This window comes from Fusarium proliferatum, assembly GCF_900067095.1.
Source record: "Fusarium proliferatum ET1 genome assembly, contig: FPRO_scaffold012, whole genome shotgun sequence".
NCBI classification, from domain to species: Eukaryota; Fungi; Ascomycota; class Sordariomycetes; order Hypocreales; family Nectriaceae; genus Fusarium; species Fusarium proliferatum.
Window position 1 is genome coordinate 1,379,165 of NW_022194801.1, and position 24,517 is coordinate 1,403,681.

At 46.9% G+C, this 24,517-nt stretch overlaps 11 protein-coding genes across 11 annotated transcripts; 4 read left to right on the top strand and 7 right to left on the bottom strand.

Moving 5' to 3' along the window:
* Positions 1-292: 292 nt before the first annotated feature.
* Positions 293-2,691, bottom strand: FPRO_13594 (uncharacterized protein; the record flags this gene model as incomplete). The annotated part of the gene is made up of 9 exons (XM_031223064.1): positions 293-344; positions 483-982; positions 1,059-1,265; positions 1,320-1,334; positions 1,390-1,639; positions 1,694-1,715; positions 1,774-2,434; positions 2,491-2,522; positions 2,574-2,691. 9 exons carry the CDS (start codon positions 2,689-2,691, stop codon positions 293-295), a joined length of 1,857 nt encoding a protein of 618 aa, XP_031088460.1.
* A 2,327-nt stretch (positions 2,692-5,018) lies between these two features.
* On the bottom strand, positions 5,019-6,527 carry FPRO_13595 (uncharacterized protein; the record flags this gene model as incomplete). Its single annotated transcript, XM_031223065.1, has 1 exon — positions 5,019-6,527. The coding sequence occupies one exon, from the start codon at positions 6,525-6,527 to the stop codon at positions 5,019-5,021; it is 1,509 nt and encodes a 502-aa protein (XP_031088461.1).
* Positions 6,528-6,906: 379 nt separating this feature from the next.
* FPRO_13596 (uncharacterized protein) lies at positions 6,907-8,572 on the bottom strand (the record flags this gene model as incomplete). Its single annotated transcript, XM_031223066.1, has 2 exons — positions 6,907-7,535; positions 7,585-8,572. 2 exons carry the CDS (start codon positions 8,570-8,572, stop codon positions 6,907-6,909), a joined length of 1,617 nt encoding a protein of 538 aa, XP_031088462.1.
* Positions 8,573-9,193: 621 nt separating this feature from the next.
* FPRO_13597 (putative alpha-glucosidase (maltase)) lies at positions 9,194-10,924 on the top strand (the record flags this gene model as incomplete). Its single annotated transcript, XM_031223067.1, has 1 exon — positions 9,194-10,924. One exon carries the CDS (start codon positions 9,194-9,196, stop codon positions 10,922-10,924), a length of 1,731 nt encoding a protein of 576 aa, XP_031088463.1.
* Positions 10,925-11,221: 297 nt separating this feature from the next.
* Positions 11,222-12,241, bottom strand: FPRO_13598 (uncharacterized protein; the record flags this gene model as incomplete). Its single annotated transcript, XM_031223068.1, has 2 exons — positions 11,222-11,877; positions 11,941-12,241. 2 exons carry the CDS (start codon positions 12,239-12,241, stop codon positions 11,222-11,224), a joined length of 957 nt encoding a protein of 318 aa, XP_031088464.1.
* Positions 12,242-12,389: 148 nt separating this feature from the next.
* Positions 12,390-13,893, bottom strand: FPRO_13599 (uncharacterized protein; the record flags this gene model as incomplete). The annotated part of the gene is made up of 4 exons (XM_031223069.1): positions 12,390-12,650; positions 12,706-13,345; positions 13,393-13,811; positions 13,864-13,893. 4 exons carry the CDS (start codon positions 13,891-13,893, stop codon positions 12,390-12,392), a joined length of 1,350 nt encoding a protein of 449 aa, XP_031088465.1.
* Positions 13,894-15,333: 1,440 nt separating this feature from the next.
* On the top strand, positions 15,334-16,764 carry FPRO_13600 (uncharacterized protein; the record flags this gene model as incomplete). Its single annotated transcript, XM_031223071.1, has 5 exons — positions 15,334-15,620; positions 15,678-16,188; positions 16,239-16,314; positions 16,363-16,617; positions 16,673-16,764. 5 exons carry the CDS (start codon positions 15,334-15,336, stop codon positions 16,762-16,764), a joined length of 1,221 nt encoding a protein of 406 aa, XP_031088466.1.
* A 387-nt stretch (positions 16,765-17,151) lies between these two features.
* Positions 17,152-18,937, bottom strand: FPRO_13601 (uncharacterized protein; the record flags this gene model as incomplete). Its single annotated transcript, XM_031223072.1, has 5 exons — positions 17,152-17,698; positions 17,747-18,155; positions 18,202-18,312; positions 18,370-18,640; positions 18,692-18,937. The coding sequence occupies 5 exons, from the start codon at positions 18,935-18,937 to the stop codon at positions 17,152-17,154; spliced, it is 1,584 nt and encodes a 527-aa protein (XP_031088467.1).
* Positions 18,938-19,378: 441 nt separating this feature from the next.
* Positions 19,379-20,063, top strand: FPRO_13602 (uncharacterized protein; the record flags this gene model as incomplete). Its single annotated transcript, XM_031223073.1, has 4 exons — positions 19,379-19,531; positions 19,586-19,643; positions 19,694-19,857; positions 19,908-20,063. 4 exons carry the CDS (start codon positions 19,379-19,381, stop codon positions 20,061-20,063), a joined length of 531 nt encoding a protein of 176 aa, XP_031088468.1.
* Positions 20,064-20,411: 348 nt separating this feature from the next.
* On the bottom strand, positions 20,412-22,473 carry FPRO_13603 (monooxygenase family protein; the record flags this gene model as incomplete). The annotated part of the gene is made up of 6 exons (XM_031223074.1): positions 20,412-20,824; positions 20,876-21,040; positions 21,091-22,073; positions 22,121-22,289; positions 22,341-22,360; positions 22,415-22,473. The coding sequence occupies 6 exons, from the start codon at positions 22,471-22,473 to the stop codon at positions 20,412-20,414; spliced, it is 1,809 nt and encodes a 602-aa protein (XP_031088469.1).
* Positions 22,474-23,097: 624 nt separating this feature from the next.
* Positions 23,098-24,510, top strand: FPRO_13604 (uncharacterized protein; the record flags this gene model as incomplete). Its single annotated transcript, XM_031223075.1, has 5 exons — positions 23,098-23,425; positions 23,475-23,773; positions 23,826-23,998; positions 24,046-24,271; positions 24,325-24,510. The coding sequence occupies 5 exons, from the start codon at positions 23,098-23,100 to the stop codon at positions 24,508-24,510; spliced, it is 1,212 nt and encodes a 403-aa protein (XP_031088470.1).
* Positions 24,511-24,517: the final 7 nt, after the last annotated feature.

Below are 24,517 nucleotides of genomic sequence, written 5' to 3' on the forward strand. Positions count from 1 at the left end.
TGGTGAATTAATAAAAGTAAAGCGTTTATAAGTGATACAGAACACACTATATATTGGTAGTATCTTATAATAAGCATTTTATATAAAATTAAAAATATATAATTTTTACTGACATTTCATTATCTGTCTTCCCAATTTCCCTAATTCTGTGACCTCATCTACAGGAACGTCTATGTCTAAAGAAAGACGACTAAAGAGACCAATTGCAATTCCCATATAAGAAGTTAACGAGCCATACCTGGTTTCTTTTCTCGGTATTTTCGTATTCTTTCGAACTCTATCCTCTGCAAGATCACCAGCAAACGCCTCCCGGATCACCGCAGTCATGATCACCCGTGTCGCGACTGTGATATAGTAATAAAGTGAGCTAGAGAATTTGTTAGTATGATCAAACTGCAGTTTAGAAAATGATATCGAGTAACGGTGAAAGAAAAAAGGGCTCATGCCGTTGATGGCGGCAGACTCCACCTTCAGAGACATACATATCATATAAAATGTCGGTGGAGGTAATGTAGTGGCTATTCTTTAGAATCTCCTGAGCGGCCTCCACGCATCGTTCTTTACTCAATCCGACACCTCCACCGCCATCTACGACCACAACACGAGCCTGTCCTGAATGCGTTGCAATGACGGCGGACCAGTATTTATTCAGACACTTAATCCTGTGGCGTCTCTCCGAACACGTCAACGCCGCAAATTCGTTGGATTCGGTTGCGTTAGTGTCACTTGCAAACGGGAGGTCACCTCTCCATTCATCCAACAGAGACTCAATCCTGCTTATCGTCGAGCTCGCGCTATGCTGAGACGCCTGGCCTTGTCCGCGCCGTGGTGATGAGCGACCAAGTTTACCGCGAGGTCGCTCCCTTATGATGGAATAACAGATGGTGGCAAACCGAGCGTTGATGGCAAACCAGTCAACCTCATCTGGTGAGTGGCTTGCGGAAGACGGCGGGTCATAGTCGATTAAATCGTCGTGGATCAGCTATCCGCCAGAAAGAATCAGTCACGGCGTACGGACAAGGCAAAGCTGCTATGAGGGAGTGTCAGGCACTACAAACCGGCAATAGGCCTTCAGCGAGGCAGCGGGGCTTCTCAAGTGAATTTAAGAACCAGAGGGCACGTTTGGCTACCTGCTGTTCCGAGGAGCTATTATATTGCTTTTCAATCGCACTTGCACTGTGCAGTTCCAGTGTCTGGGCGCAAACGGCTGCATCTGCGAGCAAGCTCGAAGTCGAATCATCGCCTACTCGGCCTGAAAAGTATGCCTGGTGCATGTGTAAGAATGGACTCTGGAAATTAATAAGTGGTGATGAAATTACCATAGTCAAAAGAGCCTAAAATAATACGGTCAGTTCAAGAAATCTTTCATCAATGACCTGTACAACATACCTGTAGGCCCCGAAGAGTAGGCTTATCCCGCAAATTCTGTCTCATGTATAGAGCTTCTTTGAATATCATCGAGACAGAGTATTTTTGTTTGCCAATTGTGTGGTGGCCCTGCTCAAGACTTAAACCGTGACATCCAATAGCCATTACGGAGTGGAATAAAACGGACGTTTCCCTATCAACAGCCGAAGCACCTTTGGCTACCTCGTCGGCAACAGAGTCAACACTCTTTCTCTCCAGAAATACGCGAATGCTGTTAGTGTTAGAGAACTTGGCAAAGTATATGGAAAGCTAGGTGGAAGGATACCCTTCAGGATCTGCATAGCATGCTTTGAAATAATAAAGTTAGTCCTAGCCGGTATGTCGTGCAATTAAATCAATACATACTATCAATACATCGAGAAATAAACTTTGTATCATGAAATTCTCTGTGAGCCATGATGTTATTATTTAGTATTGTCTCGCTGTTTCCATCGCATAAAATGAAAGGTCTCTGAGAGCGAAGCTTGTGAAAAAAACTGGCGATTAGCTCGTTTCTTGTGCCATTTAAGTCGGAATCACTGTTCGATGGTAGAGGATCCGCCGTGCCAAGCAGTAAGCCGGACGGTCGAGATAAGTTTTCTCCCGAAAGGGTTTGCGTAATGGCAGCAGTATTGGGCGGGTTCACAAGCTGGGGGTCTAGCCAGTCGGTTAAGAAATCGTCAGAAGTTCCTGTCAGTTGCATACTGTCCCCAAAAGGTACGTCGCTATTGATGAGCCAATCTTGCCATTGCGAGATGTCTGTTGAATCAGTATTGATGGTGCTCCCAGTATTGCTTAACCTCATTGAAAGGCTGTGTGGATCCGAGCCATCAATCCCGGATGCGGATGACTCTTCCACTGATCCTGTATAAGTCACGGCGCCAATTGGGCTTGGTAGCGTAACAGTTTGAGGAGGCGTTAAACTCCCCCTTGCAATAGGCAAGGGCGATTCAGAGGGCCCGCGTTCTGTGTACCCGTCATTGGTTTTCCAGCTTGAGGCTTTATACTGGCAGTCGATCGATGATTTCTGCCTTACCAATTAGCTTCAGGCTTGGGGGATTTCTGCCTCAGCTGAAATCTGACTTGGCACTGATTGCAAGGGTTTGAGCCATTACCTAGTCGTAAAACCATTAGCGAGGTACAAAGCAAGAAATGGAGCACCTCACATCGGACTTTCCGGCGCTTGCATGACTCACACGCGCCACGACGCCGTCTGAACCGTGGTTTATGTCCGGAATCAACGCCTGCCGGATTATCCTCCACGAACACAATAGGTTCCGTCATTGTAGGGAGGTGATACTGAATAAACACTGGTGGTACAAGTAAACCAAGACTTCAGCAAGGTACACAGAAAGTCACTGGATCAAAACAATAGGGAATAATATATAAAGCAGAGTTGAATGTTCGTCGGATAAGACGGAGATACTGTCTCGTATAACAGGCCATATAGCGACCCTTGCACGGCAATACCCTTGCCGACTTTGATTGTTTTTATGATAGGTAATATGAAGCCTATCTGCAGATGTATGTAGTATCTCATAAGGACCTGCACTAGAGTACCTGTAGGGTTGAAAGCCAATCGCTTAGCTAATATCGGGTAACAGTTGGCTAATCGTCACGTCACTAAGTATAATTATTACATCTACTTTCAGTAAATCATTTAGTATTAATTATAAAATATTTGAAAATTTATCTCGCTCTGTTTAACGAGGAGATGTTTGAAATAGGCAATATAACAGCAGATAGGCTGGAACTTAGAGAGATGCCTGATTTTCGTAGCATTTACGGATAGACAGGCACGGTTTTAGTTTGAGGGAATAAATCACTTATTTGCATACGATAAGCATGACGTGCTGCTCGCTGCCGCTCTTCGCGCCGACCCTCACGCCCCAAAGGAGGCCAATCGCTAGATGCTTTCGACCCCCCTTTACGCCCGGGAACGTTTGCCAAGTCAAAAAGTGTGGTCCGGCAGTGAAGTGATTGGCACGAGAGAAACGATTACGTGTCATCCCTCCTCCATCCATTTAACCCCGAGAAGGCACTTCTGAGGTATATTTATAGGGTTAAACCAATAAGACAGATAATATTGAAGATACTATCTATTATATTTAGATTGTATTAATTAGCAACCAGTTAATACTGGGTCAAGCCCCATTAAAAATACAACAGAGGTGCCTTCTCAGGTTTAAAGGGATCTCCTTGAACCCGAAGGGTGGTGGGTCCCAGTGACATGACAGCTAACCAGAGCTCTCTGCCTTAGATTTTAGCCTGAACCCACCAGCCTTCGGGCTCATGGAGATAAGGCACCGGGACGGTAGTCGCTCGGCTCCTGAAAGGAGCTATGACTTGTTTAGCTGCATGGTTCAGCTGCAAGCATATAAGCCGGATAATGCCTGTCTATCTTATGTTCAGTTTAGCCACTCGACCAAGCTCAAAGATTGATCTGGTTATCTGCAGTAGCTTAAGTCAACTTTTTTCTCCCAGGAGATAGATAGATACTTAAATGTTAGGATAGAAATAAAGGTGCTGTTTCGTTCTTTTGCCTGAATATTTGCTAATGCTTGCGTAGGAATTATTGCTTTAAGCTAGCTAGCTTTTGGTAGGTTATATACTATAGGTCCTGCGTGAATGGTACTTAGCTCCTTCATGTCTGTAGCCAGAGCCTACCGGTAGCGCCAAAGTGTGAGAATCAGAGTAGTTATGAACCCCCCAGGTCGGCAGGCCTGGCATATTGTACATTAGGCCGACAGACTCTATCTCGAAAAAGATAGCATCTACCTGTTAAGCGAGTTTATCTCTCTAAGTAGTGTCTCTTATGACTTAGTTTCTTGGAACAATTATATTATAATAAATTATTAAGTTATTTAGATTTTAAACCCAGTTTTAAAAGGTTATATATATAGCAATTAATTTTTAGAGAGTTATAATTATAGGTTATGGTGAAAAGGTAGTCTGCTTTTGTTAGGCAGTAATACTTAAGGTATTGAGCGATTCTAAGGGAGTTGAAGTGTGCTTGGCTAAGGGTGCTGATATTAATTGAAAGCTTGGAAATGGTGATATGGTATTGATCCGGGCCCCAATATTGGGGCCCGGAAACCTATTTATGACAGAGGCGAATCGAAGAGGAGTAGTTGTGGCCTCGTTAGGCCACGGCGTCGATCCAACAGTCTGCGCATGCGCAGGCTGTAACGGCTGTCTACAATCACGTCTTGTTGCAGCAGCTAGCCATGGAGTCGACTGGTCAATCGAGGAACTAATAGATTTTGATGCCGACTGCAATGCAAGGACCACGATCGTTAGCAAGCTCGAGCCGAGAAAAGTTCTTACAGTGTAAGAACCCGAAGATTCAGCACAAGGTCGATCAGCTTTAGTCTATGCAGTTCGCGGGGGCCATATTTCAGCGTCTTCTCCTTGCGCGTGGTGTTAGACATAAGCCTTCCAGATGAGCCTGGGAAGCCATCTTTGCAGTGCGCCTTTGAAAATGGACGTCAAGAGATTGGACAGGTTCTATTCGAACAGAATCACTCATCATTAGTGAAATCTCGGGCTGCTTTATTAGATGATAAAGACATTAAGTAGGGTGTAATTTCATATGAAAGACCTTTACTACATCAGATCTCCTCCATATTCTCCTGATTGTCATCATCTGGTGGAGGGAGACTTAGATCCACGTTCATTAAAAGACACTCGCTCGCCTTACCAACCAATATATCCAAGTGCCGATAACTGCCCCCAAACCTCGTCCCAACAATTTTCACTGTCTCCATAAGTGTATCAATAACCCCAACATCCATAGTTGAGCCCTGGTATTCCAGAGGTACCAACGATAGCAGATCCGCCAACGAGCAGCCAACATCAAAGACCTTCTCAACAATCCCGATTCCATTAGCCTCAAAAGCCTGAGTCGGCAGTAATTGCGATACCATCACGATGTCGCGTGCGATACTGGCTGGGTAGTGCAATGACATCACATCCTCGCTATTGGCAGTTGAGAGAACCCTCTTTGAAGCGCACAATTTCCAGACGACGATCTTGAGCCATTGGCGCGATATGAGAAGATCTGCTTGTTGGACTTGGGGGTGATTTGAAAGGTTCGGAAGCGAATGTTTGAGAAGATACTGCAATCGGAATAGGTATGCGAAGTCTGTCGAAGTGGATGATGCTGGGGAGTTCCACTGCGAGATGAAGTCTTGGCCGAATGGGCGAAAGAGAGAGATGAGATCAAGAAAGCCGCGTAGAATCTCTGCGTCAGACGACATTGGGTCGACGTCTGGGAGCTTCAATGTGTCTTGCAATCTGATCGGTCGATTTCTTTGCAATGCATATGCTCTCTCGGTAATGAAGAGAACCCAAAACATCCTCTGAGCGTACTTCACAAAGACAGGGTCGCTTGTATCATCATCAGTGTAGGTGGTCTCCTCATGCAAACGCAATGTCTGAAGCATCGTTATAGCTTCCTGCAGATAATACCAAGCCGAATTATCCTTATTTATTGAGAAGAATGCAGCGTGAAGAAAGAATGACGTTTGGATATGTATCAAAGATGGGTGTTCAATGAGATTGCAATTCTCTCTTGCACGAAGAGTTTCTGCTATTAAGAAATCGGCAGACGGAATTGCGAAATTGTCCTCCACGGGACAAGGCGGTAGTATTTCTGGCGATAGGGCGATCACAGCACAACATGCGGTTATTAAGCCATACTGCTCTGTTGATCTTGGTGTTTGTTCGAGGTGAGGGCGATGTAGAATTGGGGTAAGTGGGTATTTATGCTTGAAGTACGCGTCGAGACACCATCGAATAACTGCGTCAGTCATTTGAGGCGACTCTATGAACAGTTTCGGACATGGCGGAGATGCCGTGCTGCTTGAATTGATGCTGGGGATGTTGATCTCAGGGCTTGTAGATGAAAATGCTGTCGGTGGCGGTCGCTGTCTAGGCCTCCGTGCATATCGCGGCCCTTTGGGTCCCGTCTTTTTAGGGACCGCCAAATAAGTACAGCTGATATCCAAGCTTTGGCAATTGTGACACGGCCGAGAGCCATCGCAACGAATCTTCCGTTTATGGCAGATGTCGCATGCTTGCCTGACTTTTGATGGTTTTGTCGGCGCTGGACTTGACATGGCTTGATTAATTGGAAGCAGTTGGGACAAGGTTTGGAGTTTGCGGGGATTGGGTTTTTTATAAAACGCGGAGAACAGGGTAACTACTTCGTCATGGCTGCACGCCACAGGATCCACTGAATTTAGCACTAACTGCTCTGGAATCAGCTCATGGAGAAGAGACGAGGTGGATAATTCTACCCGTGGCAGTAGGAGACATGAGCAAGAGTGTGACTCAATAAAGTAGAAAGGAATCATTTGATATACTATAATTCTCATATACTATAAAACTTTTTGTTTTCTCTATCCCATGTTAACGGCTGAAGTGCAAACTCCAATTCCCCAATGCCCATCCACAATACTGGACACCCATCACATTCTCAATACCCTGCTCGTCCAATCACTTCTTCTCCACGGCGGGCTTTCGCACAACGGTACCGTCGTTGACAACATACTTGGAGAACTTTCGAGGAGGAACACCCTCGGCATACAGGCAATCAATGTCATGATAAGTCCTGTTCTTCGTCTCAGGCTGGAACCAGAACAGCGTAGCCAGGATGAAGACCTCTGCACCAACAAACAAGAACATGACCTTTCCACCCCAGTTGAGCTGATCGGGGTTGATGAAGTAGGGGAACACGGAAGACAGCATAAGCGCAGTGAGCTGCTGGCAAACAAGACTAAAAGCAATAGTCTTGGGACGCGTAGCCTGAGCAGCGGTTTCCTGAGCGATAGCCCATCCGAAGCAACCAACTGTACCGGTGTAAAGCATCGACCAGGTGATCATGAAGGCGAGGAGGGCGGTGTTGGCGGCTGTGTTGGCAGTCCCTGCGAGGGAGGTTCCGGCGATGATGATGGACCAGCAGCAGAGAAGTGTACCGCCTCCGATGAGGGACTTTCGACGAGGAAGGACATCGGAGACGCAGACGGCGACGCAGTTGGAGAGGAACTGGAGAGTTGAGGAAATAGCTGTGAGGCCGAAGGGGTCGGATTGGCCGATGAGTTCGAAGTAGTAGGTCTGGTAAGTGTCTGCGGTAGTTAGTACTAGAATCGGTAGGACCCATAGATGGTTACCTACTGGCAAAGTATCCACCGGAGAAGTTCTGAGACTGAAGTCCCATAACAGCAATGAGGGTTCTGGTTCGGTGCTCCTTGGAAAAGATGGCCTTCCAGCTGGTCTGCTTAGCCATGCTGGCCTCACCAGCGGTGACCTCGAGTTCAGACTTGATGAACTCAAGTCTTTCCTCAACATCAATAGATGTACCATAAAGCTTGAAGATGGCCTTTCGAGCATCGTCATCGCGACCCTTCTTGACGTACCAAACAGGTGACTCGGGAAGGAAAGGAAGACCAATGGCGAAGAGAGTAGGGACGAGGAAGGTCATGACAAAAGCAAGTCGGAAGCTCCATTCGCCCTTGATCTTGGAAGAGCCCCAGCCAGTGATGGAGGAGAGGAAAAAGCCCAGAACGATGATCACGTTGGTCAGGGAGCTAAGAGAGCTTCGAAGAGCGGCTGGTGCATTCTCTGTCACGTACAGAGGAGGCGTGACAGTTGAGAGACCAACGGAAAGACCAAGCAGAAGCTTAGAGACGAAGAGAATAGGCAGACTGGGAGCAAAGACCAGCGCGAAAGAAGACGAAATAGATAGAGCGACGGCCGTCCAAAGAACAGCCTTTCGTCCAACCCAATCTGCAAACTGACCCGCCAGAAACGCGCCAAAGACCTGGCCAATCGTACTAGCAGCGTTCCAAAGAGACTGCCACAGCGCCGGGATGACATATTGATCACCAACGCTGTAGTACTCTCCGTAGACCTTTCGGAACTCAGGGAAGGCAACAGCTACACCTGAGAGACCAGCATCATAACCCCAGCCAAAGACTAGGGACATGATGTAGATGGACCATAGGACGAAGCGCTTGTCTTTCCTGAGGTTTGTCCAGAGGCGCTGGTACTGTTGCTTGGGTGTGAGGTCTTGAGCGTCAATGGCTTTTTGGATGGCGATGGAGTCTGGTGCCTTTTCGACATGGTCGGACACAGTGGCGATGGCTTCAACTTTGGTGGTCATTGTGAGGATGTGAAGGGGTGATTGAGGTTATGATGATGAGCTGGTTATTCGGAGGGTATGCCCTCGAGATTATATATCAATTCATGATTTTTAGACTTCAGAATTATCCCCGGAAACTTTCAACATTCTCCGATAGTTGGAGCCCCCATGGGGAACAGAGAGAGCGAAAAATCGCCCCATCTCATCGGCCGAGAAGACTTTAGCATGTCACCATCCTCACAACCCGGATCGAGATAGTGGGTCAATGGGTGAAATGGGTGAATTTCTATTGGCTTCTTCGCCTCTGGAGAAATAAAGGACCGTGCGTCTGGAGCAGATAATTATTGGGTAAATTGTCGGTCCGATGATTTGGTGCACATCTTGGGTCTCGGGTAAGTCATCAACAAATCACAATTCAGCCTTGAGAGTTTCACCCCAGAGAGAAAAGGCACGAGATCGACGTGGAGAAGACAAGTCATGAAATCACCCGATCCTTCTCTCTTTGATGTTACATGAGAATTATTGAACAGAAGAATTGTCGGACCGGGAAGTAGTCATCGGGTATAAGAAACCTCAGACACAGAGTAATAATCTCACCATTGCAACATTCATCTTCAATCGAACATCCTAGACCCCGCCATCATGTCAGCGTTAACCCCTCCCGATCGCCAATGGTGGAAAGAAGCAGTTGTCTACCAAATCTACCCAGCTAGCTTTCTTGACTCCAACGGCGACGGGCTAGGCGACTTGCCTGGCATTATCTCAAAGCTTGACTATATTCGTTCAGTAGGCGCTACAGCTATTTGGCTGTCGCCCATTTTCAAGAGTCCTCAGCATGATATGGGCTATGACGTCTCAGACTATCGCGATATTCATCGCCCTTACGGTACGATTGGAGATGTTGACGCGTTGATCTCTGGGTGTCATGAGCGGGGCATCAAGGTGCTACTTGACCTCGTGGTGAATCATACTAGCCATGAGCATGAATGGTTCAAAGAGTCGCGCTCTTCAAAAACGTCACCGAAGCGAGATTGGTATTTCTGGCGCGATCCAAAGTTTGACGCTGATGGAAATCGCAAACCGCCTAACAACTGGGCTTCCATCTTTGGTGGTAGTGCCTGGACATATGATGAGACGACAGAGCAATACTATCTCTCCCTCTTCCTCCCCGAGCAGCCTGATCTCAACTGGGCAAATGAAGACATGCGCGAAGCAACATACGACGATATGAAGTTCTGGCTCGACAAAGGCGCCGATGGCTTCCGCATTGATTCGATGAACCTCATGTCCAAGCACCCCGATCTTCCCGACGCACCTATTACCCGACCAGACGCCGAGTTTCAACCAGGCGATAAGTACTTCGCCAGTGGTCCGCGTATGCACGAGTATATAAGGGAGATGAGAGAGAAGGTCATCGACAAGTACGATTGTATGACTGTTGGTGAATTAGGCTTCACAAAAGATGAAGACAGTGTCGCTAGTTATGTTGCCAAGGACAGGCATGAGTTGAACATGTTGTTCACGGGAGATATTGTTGACATGGACTTTGGTCCCAATCACAAGTACGAACGCGATGACTTCAGGTTGTCCAAGCTCAAGACAATTACGAGTCGTTGGCAAGGAGCTATGCCGAAGTTTGACGGCTGGAACTCTGTTTATATGGACAATCACGACTCTGGACGGCCTCTATCACGCTATGGATCGGACAAGCCCCAGTTCCGAAAGGAGGCTGCTAAGATGCTCGCGATTTATCTCAGTACACTCAGTGGAACTCTGTTTCTGCTCCAAGGTCAAGAAATTGGCATGGCTAATGTGCCTGAGTCGTGGAAGATCGAGGATTACATTGATGTCGAGGGGTTGAACTATTACAACAGCGTGCTCAAGAAGAGAGGTCCTGGAGCTGATATGTCAGACGTCATGAGAGAAATGCGCCTCAAGGCCAGAGATAACGGTCGATTGCCCATGCAATGGACCGCCGACACCAACGGAGGCTTTACCACCAACGACAAGCCCTGGATGCGCGTCAACGACGACTATGACACCTGGAACGTTGCTCAGCAAGAAAAAGATGATGATAGCGTGTTAGCTTTCTACAGACAGGTTCTTGAGCTGCGCCAGAAGGAAAAGGATGTTTTTGTTTATGGACGGTTTGACATTTTGGATGAGTACAAGGATAGTGAGGACGTGTTTGCGTATACGATGACGAGCTATGATGGGAGGAAGGCACTTATTTTGTTGAGTTTCTCGGAGGAGGAGCAAAAGGTTGAGGTTAAGGGGGACTGGGGGAGGAGGTTGCTAGGAGGGAATCTTGATGCTTTTGAGGGTGGCATTGTTTTGAAGGGTTATGAGGGTGTGGTATATGCTGGATGGTGATCCAGCCCTTTGTGTACTTTTAAGTCACGGAGAAGTATTTAACTAAAGAAGAAAACCACTTTAAGTGATTGACCGGGAAAGCCAATACACAGTGCTTGCGTGGGCTGGAATATTATAGCCACTTGATCTTATAAATGGGAACTATCCGTTGTGAGGGAACAATCATCACACGAAGATCCTGTTATATGGGTATGAACCCACTGCACCGAGATTGAGCAGCTATGGGTCTAACAGGTATAACAGCAAATACCAAACGTTCATCAACCGCAAAGTAATATTAACGGATAAGATAATGCATCAAGATGGTGGAAGTCTCTTCTTAGACGGATAAGACCAATTCATGACCCCCGAGATCAAGCTTTCCATGAACCCTGCCACTGGAGGACTGACTTCGGGTGGAGCATTCTTCTTTTTGAGAAGGAGGTAACTTCGCCAGATATGATGGATAACTAGAGCGTGACTTGGTATCAACTCAATGATACCCTCCCACCTACATGACTCTAGCTGGCATTTGTATGAACCAGCAGCCTGCAGTGATGGAGGTGAAACGACCCCTTCTGAACTCCCGCATACCAGACATCGGAAGCATTCGGGATGCCATCTATGACCTGCTTCAGAAGCTTCAGTGAAGACGTCGTGGAGCAGGGTTTCGTTACACTCCTCGCATCTCAGAAACACTTCGCAGCCAGTGGGTAGCCTATTGTAGTTAGGATGAGACACTAGAGGAGTGTCGGGATTAAGTCTCATCAAAAAGTCATCGACCTCAGTGGGCATTGCATCCCAAGAGACATGATCCATCTCCAGAAGTGTGCTCAATGCCACCTTGAGGACGGATTTGAGAGCTGCTAGAATCCGCTCAGCAGCTACATAAGAGGAATCATTTGATTCTAAGTCAAGGTCTGCGAGAACCACATGAAACGTCCGAGAGAATGCTCTAATTTCAGCATCAGAAACTAGCATTGGTGATGTCAGTCAAATGCCATTTCCATCAAGCATACGAGCGAAACCGGACTTACCATCATTGGAAAGTTGGGCTACTGCCTGAAAAAGGCGCGAGATTTCAAACAACATATTACTCCAGTATTTGAAGGGCCCGTACCCACTGGAGAACTTTTGGCGAAATTCCAAAGCCAGGCGAAAATTCTCCATAACGGTGGACAGAATATGTGAACCAAAATGATATATTTGCTGAAGACAATCAATATGCTTTTCGCGGGTGTCGGGTATGAGGTCCCGAATTGAACCTGTCTGAATAGTTGCGAGATACTTGCGGCCTTTATCTGATACTGGAATTTGCAGACCCCAGTCTTGAGTCATGGAGAAACATGCAAGATGCCACCTACTATACCCTCCTGCCTCATCAGGCTGCCGGAGATATGAGCATCGAAGGATAGGGAAACCACAGCCACTACAGTAATTTGCAAAGTTCCGGCAAAAGTGTAACTCGCAGTATACCCCTTTCTCGTTAAGCGTGGTAGCTATTAATACTCAGGATGGTATCGCATTCATCACAGGTAAAATGTTGAGGATGATAGGCTTGCTCCTGATGGCTGTACTCCAAGGCATGGTCCCGGGAAGTGGTAATATAAGTTCCTCCAAGTGCCTCGTCGCACTTGAAACACTTTGATTCTAGCCTGAGAATGTAGTCCTTCTCACAAAGGGGTTTATGCTCGTTTCCTTGTTCCTTTGAGGGGAAAAAGTGACCAGCAAGCGGCCCACCACAGTCCTGTATGGGCCTCGGTTAGTTCTAGCTTGCCTAAGATTTTAATTGTGACACTCACATAACACTGGAAGCAATCTGGATGCCATGCATAGCCCAAGGCCGTCACAGACCTTCCTGTGATGTCGAGTAAGCACTTGTTGCATACAAGCTGAGACACAGTCTGGCTGAAATTAAGATCTTGGGAGCTAGAGCTGTTCAAATTAACAATTTGATGCTTTCCCTCCTTGGTTGCTTCTTCCAGTGACTCCGTTTGACCTTCAGGAGACAAGGCTCCCTCTTCGGCTGGCCCTTCAACGGCATCACATACTAGTATTTGTGAGGCGCCAAGTGGTGTATCTTTCGGACGAGTCGTTGATTCGTCGAACTTCAATCCTCTAGGTGTAGCAGGATCAATATTAACGTCTCGACCTTCAATTTGTTTGTATGACTCCTGGTTTTCGGCATGAGCTTTGGCGAACGCTCGCCTATACGCATTGCTATTAATGACTAAGTCATCAAACTGGAAGTCGAGTTCTGAAGGCGCGAAATTTGAAGTTGCCTCAAAGAGACTGAGTCTAGAGGCGTCTTTGTCGAATATGGATTGGGATTCAATCTTGATGCTGGGAATCCGGGATTGTAGAGATTGAGCTTCGGCTGCTGTAGCCTCAATCTTGTGAGTGTGTTTGCGGATGTCTTTCTGAATATTAGAAAGTGTATCCCTAAATACGAATTAGCATATTAAATAAAAACAGAATGATATACTGACATTTCAAGAATATTTAGGAGAAATGTAATTGATGTCTGTTGACCTCTGAGTGCTTCCAAGAGTTCTTTAAGCCGGTCCTGATTCCATATAAACTTAAGTCTAGCCAAGACGCCAGGGAGTTTAGCTAAAACTGTAGGGTTCCTTTGCTTGAGATTCCTCGTCTCAGCTTCCAAACAACTAAAGACCGTCATACAGCCTGTTAATGCAACCTCAAAAACATTTAAAATATCTGTTCGAGAAGCCCAAGCCTGTGCAAGATCGTCGCGGTGTAAAATCTTAGATTGTAGCTCAGACAGCCCCATGCTGATGACAGTCGACTCGGAGCATATCATAGCAATGATGCTTGGCACATCTTCATACTCCCCGGCAAGGTCATGAAGCTTTTTGCAAGTCGAGAGACACGTTGCCGTTAGCCCTACCTACGATTAGATCAGTATTGTAGGTTGGGTAAATGGGAAGAAACACACTAACCACAGAGGTAGCGATGGAGAGCGGGTCCATTTTGCCGCGATGAAATGGTTCAATGGACGTCGTTAAGTTTGCTGAAGATAGGGAGGGGCTGAGAAAAATAAGAGAAAGAGGGTTGAGGGGCGTTATTTCATCTGTTGGTCGCAAATAAGGCTCTCCCAGGTACCCCTGCATAGCTGAGTGCCTTGTTTCCTCTAATCAGCACAGCCACCAAAAAGCAAATTCAGTTTGAAAGACGGTTGCCTAGTAAGGCCGATTTCACTGCATGATCTCATATCCGGCGCCAAGGGCACATATGGACCAGAATCCCAATCTATCACAAAGTGCGTTACTGCTACTATTGATTTTACAAGGACTTTTTTTTTCACTTTCTTTTTCTTCCCGCACAATCAAGAAAGCCATTTAATAGCGATATATAGTTGGAAAAACCAAAGGGTGCTTCTGGAAAATTACAATATTACAGTATTTAAGTTTTATCTAACACTTTTCTAGAACCTATACGGCGAACTTGACTTCAAACACAACCTTCGCTACAGCAGATATTACCATTACCTGCTACTAGCCCTCTGACACCAGACTCGTGGCTTTTTTCGAGATAAAAAATCGGTATTGTGCTGAAAGGCTATGAGGGAGTAGTGTATGCTAGATGGTGACCACGTCTTTTATATCTACTAGGCGTAGCCCTCACAGAATGCTGTATCAATGGGAGAAGAGGTAGAATGCACGCCTCGAGTTGAGGCCTAGAGTAACAAGCTGAGAGATACCAACAAATAGTAGCTACAGGGCGTAAGAAATATATCGCCATTTGATTTCAGATGTGAAAACCCTTCGTAACGGCTAAAGACTACAGATAGCACCATATTGGTATGAAGGAATCTGATCCCTCCACTCTAGTCAATTTGCCTCGACCGTCTGACAGAGGCAGCATCCTGGCTAGCTACGACTTTCGGCCGAATGCCGGTCCAAAATCAAGGAAGCATAAACAATGACATTTAATTCCATGTAACGGTTAGAATATTCTACAGACTGACAAACGGGCCACCAGCCCTCTTGTTTCCAAAGCTTTACTGTTTATGTAGCAAGGAGCGAGAATAAATTCTGAAAACCGACGCATCTGTTGCCAGATGAGAGCGAGACTCCGGAATCAACTAATAGTGCCCTGTATCCGATCCGATGTTGATCCCCGTAGACATCTGTCAGAGTATCCACCAATGTTACACTACCAGTGGGTCAACAGCCACGGTGTAAGCTGTGCTTCCATTAAACTTGCAGATTTATAATACTCAATTACTCAGTGGGCTCTCATACGACAAAGTGATTTCAAAGCATCGTGTTCTAATTAATTCTTCTACAGATGTGGAATTACATAGTAGCTATAGGCAGCAGAGAATATTTAAGCAACGCCGTGGAATGTCAACGGAACAAGCCATTCTATATACAGAACGCAAAAGCCATCATCACTATCTATTCGCAATGAGACCCTTTCTAAGCATTCCTTTCCTCACTTCTTCATTATTCCTAGTCACCGCATCCCCTATGTCTCGTGATGGGAAGGGCAGCAGCTTCAATTTGAAGCCCTTTACCGTTGACCTATCCGATGGAGTCCCTCACATGATTGACTTGGCTGAGAGAACTAGGCTGCCTACTGAAGGCGACTATTTTGACCCAAATGCCGGTATTAGCTTAGAGACATTGCAATCCCTGAGAAAGGAATTAATCGAGAATTTCGACTGGAACGCTGAGCAACAAGAGCTCAACAAGTATGCCCTTCGTCGTCAAATCGCCATTGAAGTTTTGACACTGACAGATACAACTAGGTTGCACCATTTCACCGCTGAAATCGAAAACCAAACCATCCACTTCATCCATCAACAATCCGATAATCCCGAAGCCATCCCTCTGGTTCTTAATCACGGATGGCCAGGGTCGTTTCTAGAATTCATTCCGTTGATCGAGAAGCTCAGGGATGACTTCCATATCATCATACCCTCCCTTCCAGGCTTTGCATTCTCATCAGCACCACCGCCGACCTGGACAGTCGACGACACAGCCAGGCTCTTCAACACGCTCATGACCAAAGTCTTGGGATATCCCAAGTACGCCGCCTACGGCACAGATTGGGGGTCAGGTGTTGCATACAGTCTTTATGCCAATTTCAATACCTCTGTGCGATTGGTTCATCTCTCATTCCTACCGTTCGTCCCCTTGTACAGAACCCAGCTCGCGGCGGAGGGTATCAAATTATCACCTCTTGAGGAATTTGAGGCTCAGGTCGCTGAGGAGTGGGCTACAACTGGAAATGCTTATTACATGGAGCAAGCAACAAAGGTAAGCCTGAATGCTAGTCTCGGTGCATCATTCTAAAGACTAATTATTAGCCAAACACCATCGGCCTCGCCCTCTACGATAATCCAGTTGGGCAGTTATCCTGGATCGTAGAGAAGCTCATTGTTTGTAAGTCTAAGCATTATAACATCTGGTAATCGTGCTGATATTTGGCAGGGTCTGATCCAAGAGCTGGAACCCCTCCGTCCGTTCTGGACCATAACGAAATGCTAAAGACCGTTGCACTCTACTATTTGACTAAGAGCTTTGCATCATCCGTATATATCTACTATTCTAACCCCAATGGGTTTATGACAAACTATACCAAGGCCGAGACTGATGCGCCATTGCTCTTCAGCGCGTTTAAGTATAATCCCGGGTTTTGGCCTCCAGAGCTAGTTGGCCGGGTGGGAAATCTGGTTTCCTACAAAAGTGAGTAGTCGCTTTGTTTAGCAATTTGCGCTGTTTGGCTAATGATGCTGCTCAGATCACGAGTTTGGTGGACACTTCTCGGGCCTGGATAACCCTGTTGCGTTGGCTGAAGACTTGAAAGATATCAAGAAATATTGGGGAAGATAACGAAATGTTCCTCATAACTTGGACCAAGTCATTAAGATATCGAGCTTTTCTGCCAAAAGGAAGATATTAGGTAGGAGAGCGCAGTCAGTATATGTGGCTATTGGTGTTCTTTTACCTTTACGTCTTGAGGCTGGAGCCTCCTTTAAACTCTCAACCTTAGTAAAAATCCTAAATAAGAGCGCTATGGTGTCCTTATTCGATAGATTAGTTATAAGACAAATGTCACTCAAAATCCAATCAAGTGTCATTGTGGTTACATACTGCTATTCAACCTTTTCACCAGTTCAAGGAGAAAATACTTTAGCAGGATATATCCATAATCTTTGCACCTAATCTGACTACTACAGAACACTGCGATAGCTACTACAAACACTGTACAATGCCTACTCAGACACTGGACTGCTGAACCTTCTTCGACACATAGGGTCTCGTATCAGCTGGAAGACCCATCGCAATAAGACCAATGGCCAAGAAACAAGCACACGCAACCCAAATCGGCGCTGAGGTCGTAACATCCGCAAAAGTCGCAATGAACGGCGCACTAAGTGACGCCATCCTCCCCACTGCCATTAGCAACCCCATTCCCATCCCACGATTCTGCACCTGAAGGACCTGTGGCGTGTACGAGTAAACAATAGCATACAGAGCGTTGAGAGAAAAGTTGATCATGCAAGAGAATGTGAGGTTTTCTGCGGCTGTTCTGGCAGACGTGAATGCGCCGGAGAATGCGGCGCAGATTACACCGGTGAGGAGCATCGAGCGCTTGGACTTGAAGAAGCGGGATGATACGAGGATGGTACTGAGGACGGGGCCGAAGATGCCGACGATGGAGGAGACGGTCCAGTCGCGGTAGGTGATGTAGTTGCTGGTTTCGCCGAAGTTGGCGCCGTGGGCTGCGAGGTAGTAGGGGAGGAAGATGGTGTAGAGAGGGTACCTATGGTCTATTAGTGACTTCCTAGAGATTGCATATAGATGGACTTACGCGATGCCGATAAGTGCCCAGATCATGATGAGACCTACCATCAGACGTATCTGCTTAGCTCCAGAGAAGAGTCTCGAAGCTCGAACAAGATTCGCACGCCAGGACCGAACTTCACCATCAGACTTCTCCTGCTCAGGCTGCAGGAAATTGTCACTGGTGACATGATAATCAGACTTGTTCATCCTGCTGATATGGTTTATAACCTCCGCAGCCTCTTTCATCTTTCCACAAGAGACGAGCCATCTTGGGGACTCGAGGGATCGTAGGACGAAAGCTCGGATGAGCGACATGACGAGGCATAGTCCACCAAGAGTGATGTAAAGATATCGCCAGCCCATGTTATCGCTGCGACTGCAGGTATCGGGGGTTGAGCCGCTGGGACACCCAAAGTTGACGAGAAGAGGCCAGGCTGTGGATTGTCAGTGAATGTGATCATGTTGCGCGCGGGTAACTACCAATCAGGCCCGTGACAGCATTTCCGAAGCCCCAGATTCCTGCGAGACTTGAAAGGATGAAAGACCATTCTTGAGGAATTGCTTCCGCCAGCAGTGTCAAGTCGATAGCCACTAGAGGTTCAGCTTAGCAATCGCAAGAGATTATATACTGAGATAACGAAGACTTACGGTTGCCACCAGCAAACAGACCTATCAAAGCAACAAAGACATTCAGAGCAGCCCAATTCGGAGAACAGGCAGCAATGGTAGTCATGATAGAGCATCCAAAGATAGAAGCCTGCCAGACTAATCGTCGGCCGAAGTTATCGGCGAGTGTGCCAAGAAATAAAGCGCCGATGAGTAGGCCAGCGTACGAAGACGCAGATAGAAGAGTTGCATATCGAGGGCCGAATTCCATGGCTGCTTGGGGCGTAACGAGGCTGATCGATACAAGGACCATCTAGCAACACCGTTAGTTCAAGGACTTGTTAATGTAAGTGATGAGGTTGACCTGATCGACTAGGAAGCCGAAACCACAGGAGAAGGTTAGCTGCCATTGGAACTTGCCGAAGCCAATGGCTTGAATAGCCTGGGTGATCACTTCGTCGTTATGCAAAGTAGCAGGATCTATACCATCGATAGTGGCGACTGTTCCATTGGCATGACTTGGGACGTGGTCGAGAGATGTCTCTAACATCTTGCCGTCCTGTTTCTCACCAATGGATGCTGCATCCATGTTCTCCTGAGGAGTTACCATAATGACTGTTGAAAGGGACAATGTAGAGGAATGAACAACAAGGTCAAATAGGGAAGTTTGGTTTGTGATCTCGAAAGCTGGTGGGGACTAGGATGCAGAGACGCGATTTATCTACAAACCTCTTTCTAATCCCAACGCTTCCATTCGCACCAGCCTCACATCTGCCTATCAACACGCTAACAAGGTTTCAAGCCAACCTTTCTGATTCCATCGCAAGTTGCAAGCCTCCGGAGAACGGACCGCTTTCACCCTCTATCTAAGATAAGCTTCCAGGCCAAAAGGTGAGCAGCTGATACCTATCAACCCCGCAAACCCGGAAGCGGCCCGTGTTCCTGGCCACCTCCTATCACCAGCGAACGCGGGGTAGCGCATCTTCACTTATATGGTGAGACGAGTGCTGAGTGCTGGCGTATCCTGGGTAGATCGGCTAACTTTACCATGATGAGTTCAAACGTCGAGTGTTACCTTGTTCCCCGAACGGAGGATGCGCCTAACAGCCGACTTCCGATCCTGGTGTACCGCGATGTGCTACCTCAGCCGAGAACCGAAGAGACGGCAACGAGATTCCTGGCTACACATCGGTGGGAAAAGAGGGTATGTTCAAGCTATTTCCTTTTGTCTCCCTTCTTTTTCTAAATCATCGCTCAGGGGACTTGGGGACATATTGCCATTCGCCATTTCCATCCCAACAGCCATGAGTGCTACGGTTAGTCTCTCCTTTCACCCCTCAGCCAGTATTCTTATGACAATTTCTAGGTATTTTCCGAGGCTCTTCAACCCTCTTATTAGGCAGGATTCAGAAGGGGATGGGCGTAGAAGTCCCTGTGAGAGCAGGCGATGTTGTCGTCTTACCAGCTGGAACGGCCCATTCATCTCTCGAGAGCTCTTCAGATTACAGGTACATTGGTGTATATCCAAAGGTACGTTTTACTTTCTCTCGTGTACGTGACAAAGTATTGATGTTATGTAGGGGTGCCCCAAGTGGCGGAATGAGATGGGAAAGAAGTCCTCGAGCGTGTTTCTGAACACCATTGATGAAGTAGATATGCCTGAAGACGATCCTGTATATGGGCCTGATGGACCGTTGCCCATACTATGGAGTCAGGCACCTCGCGCGAAGCTGTAGATAGCAAGATAGCACAGTCTGTGTTGACAGTAACCAAAGTTCCATGTAATTGTTATTAATTGACAGAGTTTTGTAGTCTTACCGTTACTGGCCACGATAGATCGGCCAGTGTCACGTTTTACTTTTGCTTTACCATGCCCTGATGCAGTCTTTCACATTCAACGGACGAACACGTATGACTAAGCTTGAGCTCTGGCTCTTTTCATAATTGAAGAAGTCGCCACCTGAGAAACCATCAAATTTGGTATGTGATTATCTGAACTTCAGACAATATCCACTTCCCTACATTGCCACCGGGATCCAAGCTGCCTGAACAATGACTTCTAGTTACAGAGATTTATTATTCTTCTAAACTTGTACAGTAATGCAAGCTACGGCGGCATGTTTGTCGACATCTGCAGGCGTGGTCGTTTGCAAGACATTCTTCCATGCCAAGTCATTGCCATCCTGGGCTATCTCCTCCGACTGCCCACTTGAAAAGCAGGTTTCAGGCAGAGGACTGCTCTCCCACAAATAGAAGCTCAAGTCAGAGTCCTTCTTTGGCAGCGTTGTCATCGCCTCAATCATGTCCTGCTTAGATGCGCCCAGTGGATCAAGGCCAGGCTCCTCTATCCATGACAGGCCATGGCCCCAGTAGCTGTACCTCTCTGATTCATGGGTCCATTCATAATCTTCCCAGCGATCTTCGGAGAGGACCTGGATGTAATGCAGTGAACTGCCTGGCCAGAGTCCAGTTACCTTTCCGTTTGTGCCCTGCTTGTCTGCAAGCTGGTCAACTAGCTGATAGCAGGTGATCACCGGATATGACTTACACCAACTACGACACGTTCCTGTCCACACCATGTCTTGCATGACCTTCTGTGTGTGATTGTTGAAGTCATTCTGGGCATCAACTCGCACTTCAAACGAATTGACACGTTGTCGAATCATCTTGTGAAGAAGACGAATGAAGTAGTCGGCGGTCGCTTCCACAGAACCTTCAGAAGTCAGCATAACAATTATCAATGGCGATAACACAGCTACTTACCCATCAAGCTTCCATTTGAGATCGGAGTGTTCGGTCCCAAGAAAATAAAGTAGTTGGGAAAGCCTGCAACACCGAGACCCAGATAAGATTCAGGGTGTTCTTGCCATGCATCTTGAAGGTTGGTACCATTGCGACCGATTATAGGAAAACGAGGCCGGAAGGTGGTGTTGAAGCCTGTAGCTGCCACCAAGACATCTGCTGGATATTCCTTGCCACCGGCCACGATGCCACCACGGGTCACTCTTTCGATCGGGTCGAATACTGGCTCAACATTCGGCTTCTGCAGGGCTGTAAGAAAACCTTCTCCAGGGTTGATCCTTCGACAACCTGCCTCGAATGGAGGTATCAGCTTCTTCTGGAGGTCTTGGTCGGGGATCAGCTGCTTCATCCGTGACTCGAACATGGCGCGTGTTCTCTTTTGTTCCGGACTCGACTTAAGAAAGAGGCGGAACATCCCGTTGAATTGATCCTCCAGTTCCTTTCTAGTATCGAGATATACATCCTTCTTTGCCTCGAAGATTGCCTTCTCTTCTGTGGTATAAGTGTAGTTCGTCGCATTGGGGTCAGGCAAAGCTACGGGCGGCGCAATCCAGGAAGGTGTGCGAATAAATACTTTCATATCTTGGACCAGAGGCTGTATCGAAGGAACTAATTGGATCGAACTAGCTCCCGCACCAATGACGCCGACACATTTACCTCGAAGGTCAATCGAATGGTCCCATGATGCAGTATGCAGTAGCGGGCCTGTAAAGTCGGAAAGTCCCTCAATGTTGGGGATTTGAGGGTGGTTGAGTATACCCCCAGCATTGAATAGAATTTCTGATGTCACGAGGGAACCATCTTCTAACTCTACCGTCCAGGTACTATCACTTTCAGACCAGCGTGCTGAGACAACCTTGGTGTTGAAGGAGATGTATCGCTCGAGATCAAAGTGCTTAGCGACTCCCTTCAAGTAGCCTTGAATCTCATCAGATGATGCGTAGCTTGATTACATTAGCAACGAACACGAATTCGAATTTGGGAGACTAACAATTTCGACCATGAAGGGTTTGGAGCAAAGGAATATTGATAGCAATGACTCGGGACGTCACAGGCGCAGCCGGGATACTTGTTCTCAAACCATGTGCCACCAAGGTCTGGCGACTTTTCGAAAATCCGAAAGGTCACGTAGTCATTGAGATGGCTTTTCAGCTTATATGCTAAGCGCTGTCAACGTAGTTCTTCGATGAATGAAATGGTCAAGAACTTACCCATCAGAATACCAGATACCCTGATTGGACATATCAGCCAAAATGATTCCACCGGGGGTGCGAATGATACTTACCCTGCTCCGATAATAGTGCATCGGATATGCTTTGGCTTTTGCTGTTGTTCGGTGGACATGATTACGGTATTTTCGAGGATGCAAAATAAATTTACTAGACAAGTGAACTTTCCAGGTGAGACTAGTATAATAAATCTTCAAAATAATAACTGCAATATCATTAACATTGGATTTAACCAGTGTTGGCCGCTCATCTCCAGAAGCCACTGCTTATCATGACACCTCACAAGGGATACACACAAAGCCGGGAACGGTCCGGGTCTTGGTGGGTACGGAGAATGATAACTAAGACGCTAGATAAAAATGGTTTAGCGTTGAGATAAGGCCATATCACACGGTCTGATGTGCTGTGGGTACGGAAACCGGGCCGTGATTCTGACCTGGAATGTGAGAAATCGTGATTAGACCTACTCTCATTGGTTCAAAGGCAAGTGTGCCAAGTGGAAGTAGGGAGCGATTGATGGATGAATGAAGAGTGCGGAGTAAGAAATGAATGATGTGTCATCCTAGACAGAAAGACGCATCATGCATGAGCAATGGAAAGGTATAAGGGCGGGACTGGAGGCTTGCATTCATAGACGAAGCTTATCATACACGACCGATTAGTCCCTTACCATCGAAGCTTCACATCCGTTCTATCGATTGTTCTTCGATCCTGTGGTCAGTTGTTATCTCAAACCACAATGAGTCGTTGGTTTAGTTTTGGTACAGCGAAAGAGGCCGAGCTTCAGACCACCCGGGCCTTGCCTGCATCATGGTATCGCTCGTCAGCGATGTATGAGCTGGAACGACGAGCTATTTTTTCCAAAAAATGGATAGTAGTATCACACAGGGCAAGATTTACTGAAGTGGGTGACTATCTCCGTATAACACAGGCTAGTTTTACCTTTTTCTTGATCAAAGACCGCCAAGGCGACATCAGAGCCCATCATAATGTCTGTCGACATCGAGCATTCCCGCTGGTAGAGCAAGATACAGGAAGAATCAACATTCTATCTTGCAAGTATCACGGTAGGTTGATATGTCTTGCGTATGGAGGCGAGATGCTGAACAGTCTAAGGTTGGTCCTATGGACTCGATGGCAAATTGGCCAAGGCTCCAAAATACCAAGAGGTTCCGACATTCGATAAGTCAACCAACAACCTCTTCCCGATCCATGTCCATGTAGACAAACTCGGTTTTATCTGGATCAACATGGATGCCAGCCCTACACCTACTGTCGCTTGGAACGACGACTTTGCCGGTGTTGACACCCAACCACGTCTTCAGCCCTTCGACATGGAAGTTTATCACTTTGATCATCAGTGGGAAATGATTGGGGACTATAACTGGAAGACGTTAGCAGATAATTACAACGAAGTGAGTTACTTGAGACCTTCCCATTTAACTGCCGCTGAGATAACGTGATCAGTGCTACCACTGTCCAACAGGACATCCCGCACTTAATGCTCTCACTGACCTGTCGAAATACTGGGTTGAGACAGCTGGCGGCCACATACAGCACTTCAACGTTGATAAACCCGATAAAGACGGCATGGGTATTTACAGTACTTTCTACTATCCCAACGCCTCCATCACGATCTCGTAAGCACACGGATTCCCATAAATGTCTAGCCTGTGCTAATGTTCAGACACACCTTCTTTTACATCATGCGCTGCATCCCCATTTCCGCATCGCAGACAAAGATGGAGTACGAAGTCTACAGAGCCAACAGTGCTTCCGACAAAGACTTCAACGAGATCAGCGACTGCTTTAAGCAGATCCTCAAAGAAGACAAAGATCTCTGTAATGCGGCGCAGAAGAACTTGAACGCTGGTATCTTTGTCAACGGCGAACTCCATCCTCGTGTAGAAAAGGTATGAGCCGCCTCTCAAGTCGTTGGTAGCTTACTAATAAGTCCTTGTACCAGGGCCCTCTGTTCTTTCAAGAGACTACGCGAAAGCTAGTCATGGATCATCATAAGCAGGAAGAGGTTGATGGTCATGAGATCTGGCCAGCGACACCGAAGAGTGGACAGTCAGGGAACGGGCAGGGCGATATTGACTTCTGTAACAGGGTAGAGGCATGTGCTGAGTCTGACAGTCTCAAGTGGTGATAGTTTG